The 16,917-nt window shown below is 29.5% G+C and overlaps 1 protein-coding gene across 11 annotated transcripts in view; it reads left to right on the top strand.

The window, feature by feature from the left end:
* EYA4 (EYA transcriptional coactivator and phosphatase 4) overlaps nucleotides 1-16,917 on the top strand; it is a 312,586-nt gene that overhangs the window by 216,210 nt on the left and 79,459 nt on the right. For 5 of the 11 annotated variants that reach the window (XM_074309793.1, XM_074309796.1, XM_074309797.1 and 2 more), the window contains exons 4-5: nucleotides 10,521-10,645; nucleotides 11,961-12,044. In XM_074309793.1, the coding sequence (XP_074165894.1) occupies nucleotides 10,521-10,645; nucleotides 11,961-12,044 (209 nt within the window). The remainder of the gene's footprint in view (nucleotides 1-10,520; nucleotides 10,646-11,960; nucleotides 12,045-16,917) is intronic. The other 6 variants (XM_074309795.1, XM_074309798.1, XM_074309799.1 and 3 more) reach the window with 2 other exon arrangements.

Below are 16,917 nucleotides of genomic sequence, written 5' to 3'. Positions count from 1 at the left end.
GTTTAAAAAAAAAAAAAAGATATTAAATTGAAAATCTGAAATTCTGGCCATGGTTTGGGCACTGATTAGTTTTATGATTTTGTTAAAATCATTAGGGCATTCATTTTCTTACATATATATAAATTAAAGGGTTAGGCTGAACAGTTTCTAAATTCCCTTCAATCCTTAATTATTTATAATCTTGTATCTGTATTCTCAAAAATTCATATCTACCTGAAGTAATAATTTTGCTATAAGTAAAATTTTTTCACTGGTCTAAGATGATCCTTTCTCACCAGTAAATTGTATGTTAAAGAGACTAAATTGTGTTCAAGGCTAAGGAATTCATTGAAAGGATTATTGAATAGTCTGGCAAAAGTCAGGGAACTTATTAAAATGAGTCATAAAGAAAGAGTAGTATCAGTATCAGTATCACTCAGGGAGGAGGCACAAACATTCTATTTCTAAGGAAATAACATGAGTAAATGCAAAGGAAAAAATGAACATGACATAATCATGGGACAATGAAAGATTAGTTTGATTCAATGTCATAGAACTCTAGGGAAGATTAAAGCATTACAGTTGACCTAAATCATAGAAAAAATTGAAAGCCAAGCAAACTAATTTAGAAGTGATTTAAGGTAGGAGACAGGGAAACAAGGGCTTTAGAACTGGAAAGAATTTATATATATTATTTTGTTTTTTTTCTTACTACCATGGAATCTTTTAATTTTAGGGATTAAGAAATTGCTATGAAGATAAATGGAATTAAGACAATGTCATGGAATGAGCTATGAGGTGGAAACTCAATTTCCAGACAGTATAATTTAAGAAAATGGAGAGGGAGGCAAGGTTGGATTAGGGAGACAAGTGAGCCAAGAGAAACTCAAGAATTGGGAAAGACCTCAGAGATCATCTAATTTAGTCTTCAATTAAAGAACCTTTAGGCATATGTTGAATATTCATGACAAACACAAATAAGTAAAACAAAAAATGGTCCCTGATTTCAAGATATTTTACATTGCACTGGACAAGAATCTCTTTTCCAATATCTAGAATTAGTGTTCAGCTATATTCTGCTCATTGTCCTATTTATTCCCTTCAAATGTAGCCCTTTTTTTTTTGGAGACCTGATGATAGAGATATGGGTTTTTAGGTAATTTGTCCTTCCAAATATAAATCTGTTTCTTTGCAGCTTTCACACACTGTAGATAAATTGGGAAGTTCTGCCCTCTGGTGTCAACAAAACAAATCTAAATCTGTCTAGCCTTAAAACTGGAAGGCAATCATAATCTTCTCTTATACAAATCCCAGTAACTAAGTCTTCTACTCTCCAGCCTCCAAAATTGTGGTTCTTTCAGCTGTTCGTGATGTAATCTTTAGCTTTCTCACTGTTCTGATTGTTCTGTTTTCCACAATACAGTTTATCAATGCCTTAGAAAAGATATTAGAAAATTTGTTTTGTTCAAAATTGAACACAACAGTGGCAGAGAAAATAAGTCATGTTCCTCAAAGAGTTAGATAAATTGAATGTGAGTAAATTAATAACTAATTTGGGACATTTTGAGGTATAGGTCACAGAGCACTCAGCCTGCAGTCTGGAATATCTAAATTCAAATACAGCCCTAAGACACTTGCTAGCTATATGAATGACTCTGTACAGGTCACTTAACAAACTGTGCCTCAATTTTCTAATCTATAAAATAGGAATAACAATACCTCTCTCAAAGTATTGTTGTGAGTATCAAATGAGATAAAAATCACAATAACAGCAAAACAATTATTGTTTTCATTTATTTCATTAAATATTTCCCAATTACATGTAAAAAAATTAAAAATCATTTTTAAACTTTGGAGTTTCAAATACTATCTCTTCTCCATCTCCAATTCTCTTTGAGAAAGCAAACATTTTGATTTTGATTTTATATATATATATATATGTACATATACATATAAATGCATATAAATATATATGTATATATATGCATATAAATATATATGTATATATGTAAATATGTATATAAATATATAGTCATATAAAACATTTCCATATTAGCCATTTTGAAAAAAAGACCAAAAAATGTAAAAAAATAAAGAATCTTAAAACACATGCTTCAATCTTCATTGGGAGTTCTTCAGTTCTCCTTCTGGAGATGGATAGTATTTTTCACCATGGGACCTTTGAAATTGTCTTGGATCTTTGGATGAGTTCATATAAATATTCCCAAGTATTTCTGGCAATCATTTCTGAAACCATCCTGCTCATCATTTCTTAAATTTAATAATATTCCATCATGGTCATATATCACAACCCCAATGGATGTACATCCTCTTGATTTCCAATTCTGAGCTACCCACAAAAAAAAAAAAAAAAAAAAAAAAAAGTTGTTATAAAAATTATTGTACAAAAATGGTCCTTTTCCTTTTTCTTTGATTTCTTTGGGATATAGACCCAGTAATGGTACTTTATGAGTGAAAAGATTATGCACAATTTTATAGCCCTCTTGGCATAGTTTTCAAATTGTTCTTTAGAATTATTGAACCAGTTTACAACTTTACTAGCATTTATTATTTCACATCACTTATAACACTTATAATTTTACTTTTTTGTCATATTAACCAAACTGAGAGATGAGATAGTATCTGAGTTAACTTAATTTTCACTTCTCTAATCAGCAGTGATTTATAACATTTTTAAATGACTTAACAGTTTTGATTTCTTTTGAAAAAAAATACCTTTGACCATTTATTAATTGGGAATGGATACACACACACACAATTTACCTCAGTTCCCTATATATTTGAGAAATTAGATCTTTAACTGAAAAACTAACATTGGTTAATTTTGTATCCTTCACTTTAACTGAAACTATTATTTGTTTTAACTAGTTTTTTTAGTTGATTCTCTAGGGTCACCTAAATGTAACATTATTTGCAAAGAATGATAATTTTGTTGCTTCATTTTATATTTGTATTCCTTCTATTTCTTTTTTTTTGTATTATTGCTATAGCTAGTATTTCTAGTATCCTATTTAATAATAGTGGTGATAACAGATATCCTTGCTTCACTACTGACCATAAACTCTTTGCTAATGTTTTAATTAAAGTTTTTTCATTGATATTCATTAAGAAATTGATCTATACTTTTCTCTAGTTTTGCTTCCCTTGCTTTAGGTAACAGAATAATAATTTTATCATCAGAAGAATTTGGAAGGACTCTTTCTTAATCTATTTATTTTCAAATCATTTGTAAACTATTGAGATTAATTGTTCCTTAAATAATTGTACAAATCATTAGTTAGTCCATCTGGTCTTGAACATATTTTCTTTGCAAGCCAATTGATTGCTTGCTTCATTTTTTTTTCTAAGATAGAATTATATAAGTATTTTATTTCCTCTTTTGTTATTTTGTATAGTTGATAATTTTGTAAATGGTAATTCTTTTTCCAAAGATTTTTAGTTTTGCTAAATAATAGCTAAGAATTGCTTTAATTTCATATTTACTAGTGATATATTACGATATTTTTGGTTTTGGTACTAGTAATTTCATTTTCTTTCTTATTGTTATTCAAATTAACTAAAGTTCATAAATTATATAGATGCTTCATAAAATTAGTTTCCAGTTTAATTAGTTCAATTTTTAATTTTTTTTTTCAGAATTTCCACCTTAATTGGGGATTTTATTGTGTTTTTTCTATTTTTAGTTGCATGCACATTTCATTGGTCTGTTCTTTCTCTTTTTTACTGATGTATTAATTTAAAAATATAAATTTCCCCTAAGTACTACTTTTGCTGAATGTCACAAATTTTAGGCTATTGTCTCACTGTTGTCATCCTTTTTAATGAAGTTATCAGTTGTTTTCATGACTTGTTCTTTGAATCATTCATTCTATAGGATTAGATTCTTTAGTTTTCAATTAGCTTCTGTACTATGTTTCAATATGTCTTTATTAGATCTAATGTCATTAAATTATGGTCTGAAAAGTGTACATGTAATTTTTAAGTTTAATAATAATTAATAATTTAATTATAATAAATTAAATATTTAATATTTTTGCTTTTCTACATTTTATTGACTCTGAGCATGATCTTTGTGTATATGTATATAAGTAAAAACACATGTATATCTGAGAAGAAATTGATTTTCTTTTTCATCCCTATACAGTTTCCACCATAGTTTAATCAAATCTAACTTTTCTATGATTCCCTTCATCCCCTTTATTTGTTTCTTCTTATTTATTTTGTGGTTACATTTATCTTTCTCCAGGGGGGAAAATTTAAGTTTCCCACTAGTATAGGTTTACTATTCCTCTGCAATTTATTTAACTTCTTCTTTAAGAATTTGGATGTGGGGTAGCTAGGTAGCACAGTGAATAGAGCACCAGCCCCAAAGTCAGAAGGACCTGAGTTCAAATGTGATCTCAGACACTTAACATTTTCTACATATATATCTCTGGGCAAGTCACTTAACCTTAATTGCCTCAGCAGAAAAAAAAAATTGCATTCTGTACTATTTGTTAAACATATCTGTATGAATAGATTAGATATATAGATATTGATATCAATTCAATATATTGTTATCTTCATTGCCTTGCTTCCTTTTAACAAGACATAATTTCTCTGCTTATCTCTTTCATTTGGATCTATTTTGTTTTTCATTTATCTGAGATCTACCCTTGCCTTTTTTATTTCAGCTGAGACACAATAAATTCTGCTTATATTTTGCATTTTTACTATGTGTGTAGCTCTGTTTCCAGCATGTTTCTTGTAAACAAAATGTTGCTGGATTCCAATTTTAACCCATTCTTCTATTTTTCCATCCTATTTCCTTGTTTATCCTTCTTTTTCTTTCTTTTTTTTTTTTTTCCCAAGTTCCTTCTCTAACACCTGTTTTGCTTCTGGCCACTGCTTTCTTTTACATAACTTTCCTTTTATAACCTCTTTATTTCTTATTTTCTCCTATTTTCCTGTAGAGTAAAATAGATTTTTACCCAATTGAGTCTGTATACTGTTCCCTTTCAGAGTCAATTCTGCTGAGGTAAAATTCAAGTATTGTCTACTATTTCCCTTCATTTCCCCATCCATAGTAAAAACTTCTTCCTCGTTATGAGAATATATTTCCTATTTTTCTTTTTCCCTCTCCATTTTTCCAAGGCATCTCTCTTTCTCACCTATTTACTTTTTTACATCATTCCCATAATCAACTCATTCCTTCACTCTCTATGTAGAATTTTTCGAAAATACACATTACCATATATTTTAACATATTTAACATATATTGGACTGCCTCCCATCTAGGGGAGGGGGGTGGAGAGGAGGGCAAAATTTGGAACAGAAGATTTTGCAAGGGTCAATGTTGAAAAAATTAGCCATTCATATTGTTTTGTAAATAAAAAGCTAAAAAGCTATAATAAAAAAATACCTGTTATCTTCCCATATAGAATAGTATATAAATTAACCTTTGTTTCATTGTTTCTTTGTGTCTCATTGAGTCTTGGCATCCAATTTCCCTATTCTAATTTTTAAAGAATTATTTCCTTCAGTAAACTTTTGTACTTTCTTTTCTTTTCCATTTGGCCAATTCTGTTGTTTTTTTTTTTTTTTTTTAATCTTCATTGCCTACTCCCACCACTGTTTTTTTCATCATGTGGAGACAGCTTCTTCTCTTTATTTGAGGGATTAAAAAAAGAAGAAGAAATTATCTTCCTTTTCAGGTTCCTAGCTAAGGCTAGTCCATTTTGAACTGCAAACAATGAAAGATATTAAATTCCAGATAAAAATTTTTATTAGAACATAAAAAAAAATTAAAAATTAAGCATTCAATTCCTAGTTTCTAAGAATAAAATAGTGATGATTTTAAAATTTCTATTATTTTTTTAAAAAAATAAATAGGTAAATCTCAATCTCTGCCTCTTTCTTCATCTTTAAAAGATCAATAGAAAAAATAAAATAAAATGGCAATAGTATCCATTTCTTAGTATTATTGGGAAAACAAATGAGATGATATTTGTAAAAAAAAAAAAAAAAAAAAAAAAACTTTAAAATGTTAAAGTTCAGTAAAAATACTAGTCAATAATAATAATTATTATAATAGCAATAATAATAAATATGAGCTGATTATCTGTCTCTTAAAGAAAACAACAACAACAACAACCAGAGAATAGGTTACCGTAAATTAGAAAGTCTAACACTTCAAAAGCCTTCTATTAACTTAATAAAAGACCAATTTAACTTAGTCAAATGTCTGAAACATAGGCAGTTATATTATTTCTCTGTATTTGATTTAGACAACTAGGTGAACAGTGGATAGAGCACTTGACTCAGAATCAGGAAGACTGTTTTCATAGGTTCAAATCTAGTCTCAGGAACATATTGTTTTGCCTTAAGCAAGTCATTTAACTCTGTTTGCCTCAGTTCCCCATCCATAAAATAAATTGGAGAAGGAAATGGCAAGCTATTTTAGTATCTTTGCTAAGAAAACCCTGGGGAAAAAAAGTCATGAGTCTAAAATAACTGAACAACAGCAATAAAATTATATCTTAATTCAAATTCAAATAGTGTAGTTGCAATACACTACCTATATATTACAAGATCAAAAGCCCTACACAGTATCCTTTAAGGAAAAGATGCCTCATTTGTGAGCTTATGAATTATTTGCAGGAAGATTTTCAATCTATTATTTTTCTTCAATTTTCCATTGATCGATTAGGAGAAAAAAAACTGTCTCTGTATCTTTATATCTTGTCTATCTGTTTCTCATACATGCACATGCACACACATACACACACACACACGCACACACCTGTTTCCCTCTTAAATAAGAGTATCTGAAAATAACATACTTTTCACTACATTACTAAGTATTTCTTCAATAAACATAAGCCTAGGCCCATTCACTCTAACAAAATTTCTGAATTATTTTCATCAAAGTTGATGAAGTTTTATTCTTCAAAGAGACTTGTAATGAATAGTTATTAGCTTTATAAATCTGTTTGAATACTTAAACTTAAGAACATTATGTATCTCTACGAAAATGTTAACAGTTCGAAAACATTAATTTCTGCACTATTTAAAAACTTTATTGGCAATGAGATTAAAGGGATGATGATGCAAAGAATCCTCTCACCTTGTATCCTACAGACATTATCAGTCTTTCAGGTTGGCATCTATACTTTCCAGACAGAAGATAGAAGAACCCTTTATATAATAATTTCATCTTGTGACTTAAAGCTTGGATCAAATATGTATATATATATATATATATATATATATATATATATATATATATATATATATATATATATATGTAATTTTATGTACATGTGCATATATATATATTGCAAATTATCATTAAAATAAAAACTAGATACAAGTTATTGCATTTTTCCAAAGCTTTTTTTGTAACCTTATTTTTTTCATCTGTTCTCAAATCCCCAATCATGTCTCAAAGGATACTACAAATGGGATTAATGTATTACTGACTTTAAATGGTGCCCTCCAGGCAGAAAACACTATGATAATTAAATCCTTGGGTGTTATGGTCCCTCCACTCTTACCTGCCCCTCTTTTAGCTTGGCAGTTGAAAAGATTCCCTAAGCTTCAGCCTGCCTTCCACCTGCCAGTACCTAGTAGACATGAGGGAGCCAGTAAGTACCAGGTGGGAGAGTTTTGAATTGCACTCTATATACACTGAGTAGATTGGCGGTAATTTTCCAATTGAATATTTATATCAGACTCATTTCATCTTGCTCTTTGGAAGTGATATCAGAACTGGGATCCTGTTGATTTCAGAGAGGAACTTTGTACTTGGATTAACTCCATGGGTTATTAAGCCAGAAGAGAAGTGGACCTGGAGTCCCTATCACAAAGATGCCAGGCTGACTTTAATTTTTTTTTTCCATAGTAACTATCAAGTGTTTTAAGGTCATAAAGAATGAAGTTACAGGGGAGTTCCCAGATCTCTGTTGGCATTGCTTATCATATGAAATATAACACAATCATAACTCTTGCTTCCTGGTGGGTTGGTATGTTAAATGTTTGTATTTGTATTCACACACGACTCTCCTTGGTGTCTTGTTGTCTTTTCCACATCTTTTTTCACAGAGGTTTTATTTTTGCTTCTTAATGCCAAACACTTATCACAGTCCTCACTCATCACATTTCACACACTGATCCCTACTGGCAGGTGTTAACTTCCTTGCACTTAATGTGAATGGGTTGAATAACCCCATAAAGAGACAGAATGTCTTGGCATATAAAAGAATGGAATACAACATGCCTATCTGTGGATGAAACCCATTTGTCAGCAAGTTGAATTCTATAAATTGGAGGAGTATGAGTGAGTCTGTCAGTGGGCTTTTTAAAAACATGTTAGGCTAGTACTAGATCAGGAACTTGAATCCACATTTATTATCTAGTGTGTTATTTTTAATAATAATAATAATAATAATAATAATAAAAATTAAAAACCTATGATTTATATTAAAAACACATAGAAAAATGTTCATTTTCATCATTAAATGTTTACTGTACTTTATTTCTGTATAAAATATATTACTATGCATCTTTTTTTTGTTGTTTTTGTAAAGGTTCTAAACAAGTTATCAGTCGTATTAAGAGTTCTTTAGTTCTGACTGGTGCTAGTAGGAATTACCCACTACAGAATACTCATCTTTACATTCATTCAGTAAAAAAAAAAAAAAATAGTCCATATTGTGGGGTTTCCTAAAAGATAGGAGTACCAAAAATCTTTCTGGCATAATAGAGAACATAAAATAATTTAATTGGTATGATCCATTTACTTCCTTGCTAGTTAGAGAATTATAGTTCTCTGCTTCATCAGACTTGGTCTACTTCCCTCAGCTTTTTCTGTGTGAAATGGGGATAATAATAATTTTTGGGAAGATGAAAAAAAAAATTTGTAAAAGGCTAATCATTTAAGGATAATGACCAAATAACTGAAAATGACTGACCCATTTATATAATTTTGTAAACACTGTTTCTTACTGGATGAGCTCTTATCTAATTCATTTTCATTATCACAAAAAAAATTGAGAGGAAACTAATGGAGCCCAAATTCAATGAAGGAAATTGAAATTAGAGAATCACTGTTGGAACTTCATAGTTTCTTTGAATATTTCAAGAGTTGGGAGGATATTCTCTGCCTCAAAAGAGATCACAATTCCTCCCTGGCATGATAGATGATCTCTGAAAGTTGTTGCAGTTGTAAAATTCCTCTCCCTGTTCCAATGTGACACTTTAACCTTAACTAGATTTCATTGTGAAGTAGTGAGTGGAGCGATGAACTTAGTGTCAGCAAGACCTGAGTTACAGGTTTAATTTGCTTCAATGCAATATCCTTCATGTACATAATCCATGACCTTTAATAATCTATAGTTTGTGATTTTAGCCTTTATTCAGGATTTAGTGATAACTGATTAATTTTTACCCCATCAGTAGTAGAAGATAACTACCAAGGTCATGTTATCATTAGCATTCAACAAGCAGAGTTACACCAATATGGGAATGAAAAATAAATAGACTTGCTTCTTTTCATGATAAAACAGGAAGAGAGGTAATATATTTTGCATATCCTAGGATACATATCTTGCCTTTTTGAAATTATTGCCTTTGCCAAGATTCTTTTCTGTCCCTCTAGATGAGCCACATAGATATGCCCGTATATACATGTGCATAATACATATACAGATACAAACATGCATGTTTGCTTTTCAAAGTCCTCCCCTTCTTCCCCATGTAGACTTTGTTCTGATATAGATTATATGCAGGATTAGTGCATGAATGATTAGTGCATTTGTATTTTAAAGACTAAATGGCACTGTAGCTTTTAGAAGGAGAAAGGGATCTTTTTTATGTGTAAAATGAAATGACAATATTTAACAAAGAAGTATTATTCTTTCCAATTTGGAGGCAATTTTCTTTACAAAATTGATAAAATTTAATCAAATATATTTGGTATTCTGATTTCATTGATATAGAGAATTTTAGGTGAAGAAATTCCCTCTACCACTACAAATCAGCAAATATTCTTCAATTTAAAATCTTAGAGAGTTGCCTGGGGCACTAGGAGGCTAAAAGGCTTAAACAACCATTATTTCTCACTGACAGAAACTAAACACAGATCTTCATAAATCCACAACATAGGCCAACCTATTATCTACTGTTGTACCATGCTGCCTCTCACAGGTCTGGACCAAAAGTGAATTTTTATTTCATTCTTTAAGAATAGAAAGACCTTTCTTATTTAAAATATTTCTAGTATGAGTGGTGATAAAAGAAATTATAGTTTGAGCCACATCAGAATATTTTTTAAAATACACTTTAATTTTAATCAAAATCAAATTTATTAATTTTAATCAAATTTCAATTTTCATATGGCTTATTATTCCTGTTCCTAGTAACAGTCCCAATAACTAACATAGTAACTGACCACATGTCTCAGTAGAAATAATATGTATAAGTTATTAAAGAAAGATTGCTGAGATTTCAACTTTTTACTGTGATGCTTCCTGCTCTAACAGGTCTATGGAAATGCAGGACCTAGCAAGTCCTCATACTCTTGTTGGAAGTAGTGATACTCCTGGTAGCTCCAAACTGGATAAATCTAATCTCAGCAACACATCAGTTACAACAAATGGGACAGGAGGTAAGTATACTACCCACAAGTTGGAAAGAATATAAATTTCAATGCTTAGTTTTAGAGGTGCTAATAAATGAGCAAAGATCCTCTTAATTAACACCATGTCTTTTTATTATGTACAAATATATATTTAGCAAGTATATGATTTATTATTGGGTCAGCTCTATTTCTATTATTTTATCATCTAAAATTGGAAACATTTAAGGAGAAAAAAGGCTGATTTTGAGAACAGCATATTGCTAATGGTTCATGCTTGTTTGTCCTTTTTGTCTCCAAAGTGTTCACTCAAGGATGAGGAAAAGGAGTCTTATACATTGATTTCTGAAAGAATGAATTGATCATGCATTTAAAGCATCAGAGCATGACTTTGAGCTCTGGCTGGAATTTAGTGATTTAAAAATTATTTTAAAAGTTTAAAGTTAAGTACAAAGCTACCAAGAAATTGACTTAACTAGTTTTGAAAGTGTTGGAAGTGGAAAACATTAAAAACAGGTGTTCAAAATTTTATTTTTAAAGGAAAAAGTTATTTGTTAGTTGTTCAAAATGGAAGTGGCATATCTTTTTTTATATATTCTACATTTTTCTATATTCCATATTTTCTTTAGATATATTTTCTTTATAAATATTTAGATTTATGTTAGAACATGTGTTATAAACAACATATAAATAATTGTTACAATAAATTTGAAATTCAAACTGCTCTGAACAAGAGACTACTAGAAGTGATTGGATGTAGATAGTTGCCACAAAATATTTTTTTAATTTAATGATTAGTTATCAGTATATTAAACTATTCCAACTCATGGATGGGTAATAGGGTGAAAGACCAGAGTCTACATAGATTCAATTTTCAGATTATTTTCATGTGAAGTTGTAAACATTATAAATTTTTGAATGAAAAACTTTTCCACTAAACTCTTTGTAGCTTTTTTAACCTTCTTTATAGACGATAATTCATCTCTCCATATGTGCACATAATTCCAGTTAAAATCAAAGGGCTTTTATGTTCATATGAGGAGAAAAGACCAGGCCATTTAGGGATGACTTTTAGATGAAGTATGTTTGCCTTTAAAATTCAAATCAAGTATAAATATAAAGATTAAAAGATTCAAAACTCTGGAAACTTGCTTTCAAGGACAATAATAATCATGTACATATATTTTACTTGAATAAAATAAACCATATAATAATATTCACAAAAGGAATACAAGTTTAAAAACTTGGCTCAAAGTGCAAAAACACTTACAAGCATTGAAGATTATTCATAGACACTGAGCAGGCCTTCAAACAATGACCCATTATATACCGTTCCTGTTCTCAGGAGACACCATGACTGTTTTAAATACTGCAGACTGGTTGCTGAGTTGCAACACTCCTTCTTCTGCAACAAGTATGAGAGACCATGGTACACTGCATGTGTGTGTCTGTGTGGGTTTGCCCTTATGGTTTGTGTCTTTGTTCTGTTCTATGGTTTGTGCCACTGCTATATATTTCATTGCTTTTAAAAAAGAAACAGGAAAAATAAATATGCTTTTTGCTTAACAGTTCCCAAATGGTAGGTTATTTTTCTGCCTTACAATTAACATTTGTTAAGTAAAGAGTTTTCAAAATTAAAGGGCCTTCAAAGCGTGACTTTTGGAGATATGCATGCATATGCAGCTAGTTGTAGCTTATTTCAAATTAGTTATAAATCAGTTAAAATAAGTGATTTTTTTTTTAAGAATGGGAGGGAAGAGCATGATTTTAAACTTTAAACATCCCAAATGAAATATTCTAGTCAATTTAGAATGCCAAAAATCTCCTGAAATACAATAACATTTTTGTTATGAATTATGAAATCTTTCAGTTACAAATATAACCTATTTATTAGGTTGTATGGTATGAAAGCCATTTCAATTCTGTCTGAATCTTTGTGATCCCATTTAGAGTTTTCTTGGCAAAGATACTGAGGTAGTTTGCCATTTCCTTTTTCAGCTTATTTGACAGAAGAGGAAATGAAGGCAAACAGGGTTGAGTGATTTACCCAAAGTCACACAGCTAATAAGGGCCTGAGGTCACATTTGAATTCAGGAAAATGACTTCTTGAATCCAGGCCTGGTGCTCTGTGCCACCTAGCTGTCCTACATGGATTCATAATGATACCATCTTTGGAAACTCTGTTGAAAATTGGGGGAAAAAAGAGTTGTATATATTGAGAACTGAGTAACATCAGTATTTGGATTTGACTCAATTTTTACAGTTAGAATGGGCTTAGTTTTGTCTAGACCTCAGGATAATGTCAATGATTTCTTGATTAGTTTTTATAGTAGTATTGTAAACTCAATCAATTATATGTTTTTTTTTAGTGTTTTTTATTCTCATTAAATGTTTGCTAAAATTTAATTCTGACTATTTATTGAACAGAATAGAAATAGACCTAGAGGAAGCTTGATGTATTGATCTGAACTGGTACAGTTTCCTCAATGGGAGTCCCTTATAGCAAGGAAATCACAATGGATTTAGCTAATGAATCATATTAATAATAATGGAATTTTGCTAAATTTTTTGCTATATTCTTATATACATAATATTTAATAGCATAATAAGGTAAATTCAGGCTTAAGATATTTAATTAAATTTAATTAAACTTAATTATTGACCTAGCAATAAGTGAAAGATGATAGAGAGAATTGGTCTCAAGGCATTTCTTTTAAATTACATGAATTTAGCTATACCCAGAAAAGGAACACTGGGAAATGAGTGTAAACTGTGAGCATTTTGTTGTTGTTGTTGTTTTTCTTCCCAGATTATTTTTACCTTCTGAATACAATTCATCCTTTGCAACAACAACAAAATTTGGTTCTGCACATATATATTGTACCTAGGATATACTATAAGATATTTAATATGTATGGGAATGCCTGCCATCTAGGGGAGGGGGTGGAGGGAAGGAGGGGAAAAATTCAGAACAAAAGGGAGTACAAGGGATAATGTTGTTTAAAAAAAAAAAAAAAGAAAGAAAAGAAAAAGAAAAAGAAAAAATACCTATGCATATGTACTGTCAAAAAATGTTATAATTATAAAATTAATAATAAATAAATAAATAAACAAACAAACAAATAAATTAATTAATAAGAAAGAAAAAAATTACATGGATTTTTTTTCAATTTTCATAACAGAGTTATAAGTTGTATTTTTTCTAATTTATATAGCTGTATCCTATTTTTGAAGTGATGAGTATTGTTATTCCAATACTTTCTATATTTTAAATTTTCTTAAAATTCTTATAAATACTTGTTTTTTTATTTTTCAATGTAAACAGTCATCAACTCTTAGCTGTCAAAGATTATTAACAAAATTTCAATTTTCATATATTATAAAAATAATTTTCTTTACCTTAAATATCTACAAAACATATACATTTATCAAGAAAAATGCTAAGGATACATTATATCAAAATTACAATATGAAATCCAAAATATGAAACTTTTTTTTATGAAATGTTTTATGTATATTATGTCTCCATAAAAGTTTAGAATGTAATTTTTCCACTTGGGTAAAATATTTCAAATATTTGTAGTTCTCAAGTTAACATTACATTTGAATGTGGAAAGCAGTGAAAATAGCATAGTGACCCAATAGCTAGAGTTCTGGGTTTGGAGTCATTAAGACCTGAGTTCGAAAAAATAGTCTTAGACAATTACTAACTATGCAAATTCTTTAATCTCTCTTTGTCTAAGTTTCTTCCACTGCAAAATGGGGATAATTATAGCATCTACTTTTGAGGGGTATTCAGTGGATAAGATATTTTTGTAAAGTGTTTAGCAGTGCTTAGTACATAATGCATGCTATACAAATGCTAGTTAATATTCTTATTAAAAAGATTAAAATAAGGTGCCTATTGGTAAAGTTTTAGAATATGAATTTAAAATATTTTCAGTAATTTTATTCTATTGCCATATGAATTATAAATATATAAAAGTACCTAATTATGCAACTTATAACTGTTATGAAAATTGAAAAAAAATCCATATAATTTAAAAGAAATACCTTGAGACCAATTCTATCATCTTTCACTTATTGTTAGGTCAATAATTAAGTTAAATTAACACTTTAAATAGCTCATTTCTGTAGGAAAATTTCCTTAAGACTGAATTTAACTTATTATGTATATATAAGAATAAGAATTTCTTCAACCATAGTCATCAATGATATAGCAAAAAAAAAAATAAATAAATTGAACTACTTTTTAGAAAGTTACCCTTTGTCAATACTTTTTCATTGGTGAGTTTTTCTTAAGAATTAAAATATGTAGTATCAATTATTTTCATGAGACATTTTTAAAAATTTTCCTGTGAGAAATTTATTATATGAGAAAGAGACATATCAAAATGTTACAAAGCCCAAATTTGGATTGGTTTCATACACATTTTTCGACTTGGCTATATATAATTCAAGAGAAATGGACTGCTTTGACTTTTAGTATTCAAGGAGATCTATTGAATTTCCCCCCCCCCCCCCCCCGGGAGAAAATCATATCTTATACACAATAAACTCTTAGATGTTTACTGAATTGAATTCAAATCTAAGAATAGTTGATTCAATGGTATTAAAATTAAAGAAAATCTTAATTCTCTTCATACAAATGTTGTCATTTATGACTCATAATTTTTCTCATCATTCAAAATAGTGTGCCAAATTAAAAACTTTATGGTCATTTTTGGAAAAAAATAAATGGATGTGGTACTCACAGGTATTAAAAAAATGTATCTTTCAACAAAACATGGTGACTTAGAAAAAAAAATTAAACTCTAGGCTCATCCATTTATTAAGACCATTCATAGCATACAGAAATATTGTTTATGACCTTGATTTAGTATTGCATAGTATAACTAACCATTCTGACCCAGCTGTCTTTAGAATCTTCTTCAGAACAAAGACTTCTAGCTATTATATATTGTGATTTTGTGATATGGACAGATGTCTAGTGGGAAATTTATATAGGGATTAATCCAATCATTTTGAAATCTCTGTCCAATTTAATCCTTGGTCTCCAGAGATGCAAAACTAAAATGTAAATAAATGAATCCAAATGTAGGATTATAGTACCCAGAACTGGCATTTTTCTAAGATAAGGAAAGTTGTCTTTGCAGTTCATTCATCTCAAAAGACAATCTAATCAGATTGTGGTTGAGAAAGAATGACAGGTCTAAAGTAGATTTCAAGGAGGAGGAAGAAAATACAAAATCATAAGTTTAGTAAGTAGTTGCTAAGAGATAGCAAAACAGACTGATACAATGTTAACTAAGTCTACAGATTTAATAATTGCTCCCTCCTAATAAAATCAAATATCTCTGATTATATTAAGTAGGTTTGACTAATTCATTCTTATAGGATCTAGATTCTCATTCATATTAGCTAATTTGCCATAGATGGGAGGTGGTTGATCATGAAAATGTGGTAGAAATTGACAGTTAAAGTATTGTACATATTACATTGGTACATACAACTACTTTTCCCCATCTTATAACTTCCTCAGAAATCATGGTGATGAATTACTTTTTTAATTGACCATTTTCATAATGTAGAAAATTTAGCCACAAAATTGTCTCTCAAAATTATTACTACTCCTGTGGTCATAGAAGGACTTTGTTTGCTGTTTTTGTTTTCCCCAGTAAACTAAATGATTAATTTGTCAGATGAACCAGCTATAAGAGCCATGGAATTTATTATGGAATTAGTATGTCCTTTACCTATTATAGATACAAACATTTATCATAGAACATGAACAGAGTAAAAATGTTAGTGTTTTAAATAATATGGTAATTCTTAAAACTGAAATATCACAGTACACAAAATATCTATCTAATGAATTTAATAACATGTTTCTAATAAGTTATAACTGGAAAATGTTTCAAATTTAGAATAAGTTATATAGATTACATTTCCAGGCCTGAAATGTCCAAAACAATGTATATTTAATAAATAAACATGAAAAATATTAATAAATTGTTTCTTGTTGCTAAACATTGAGTTAAGTGATAGCCATACAAGTTCAAAAAATGATAATATCTGAACTAAAGAAACTTACATTCTGATAGAGAGAAAAATCAACATAAAGGGGTGGTGTCCAGGGAGCAATATTTTGGTCGCAAGATTAAAGAGAAGGTAAATGAAGTCATAAGGAGTCATAGGGCAATAGACTGATAGACCGTTTCCAAAAACAATAACAGAGCTGATGTGATTATAGGATTTGAATACTTATCAAGCTTTGTAGAAAAAACAAAGGAAGTATATAT

This window comes from Sminthopsis crassicaudata, chromosome 4 (assembly GCF_048593235.1).
Source record: "Sminthopsis crassicaudata isolate SCR6 chromosome 4, ASM4859323v1, whole genome shotgun sequence".
Classification (NCBI taxonomy): Eukaryota; Metazoa; Chordata; class Mammalia; order Dasyuromorphia; family Dasyuridae; genus Sminthopsis; species Sminthopsis crassicaudata.
The sequence above is the reverse complement of the archived record's forward strand: the minus strand, read 5'-3'. Positions and strand labels throughout refer to the sequence as shown.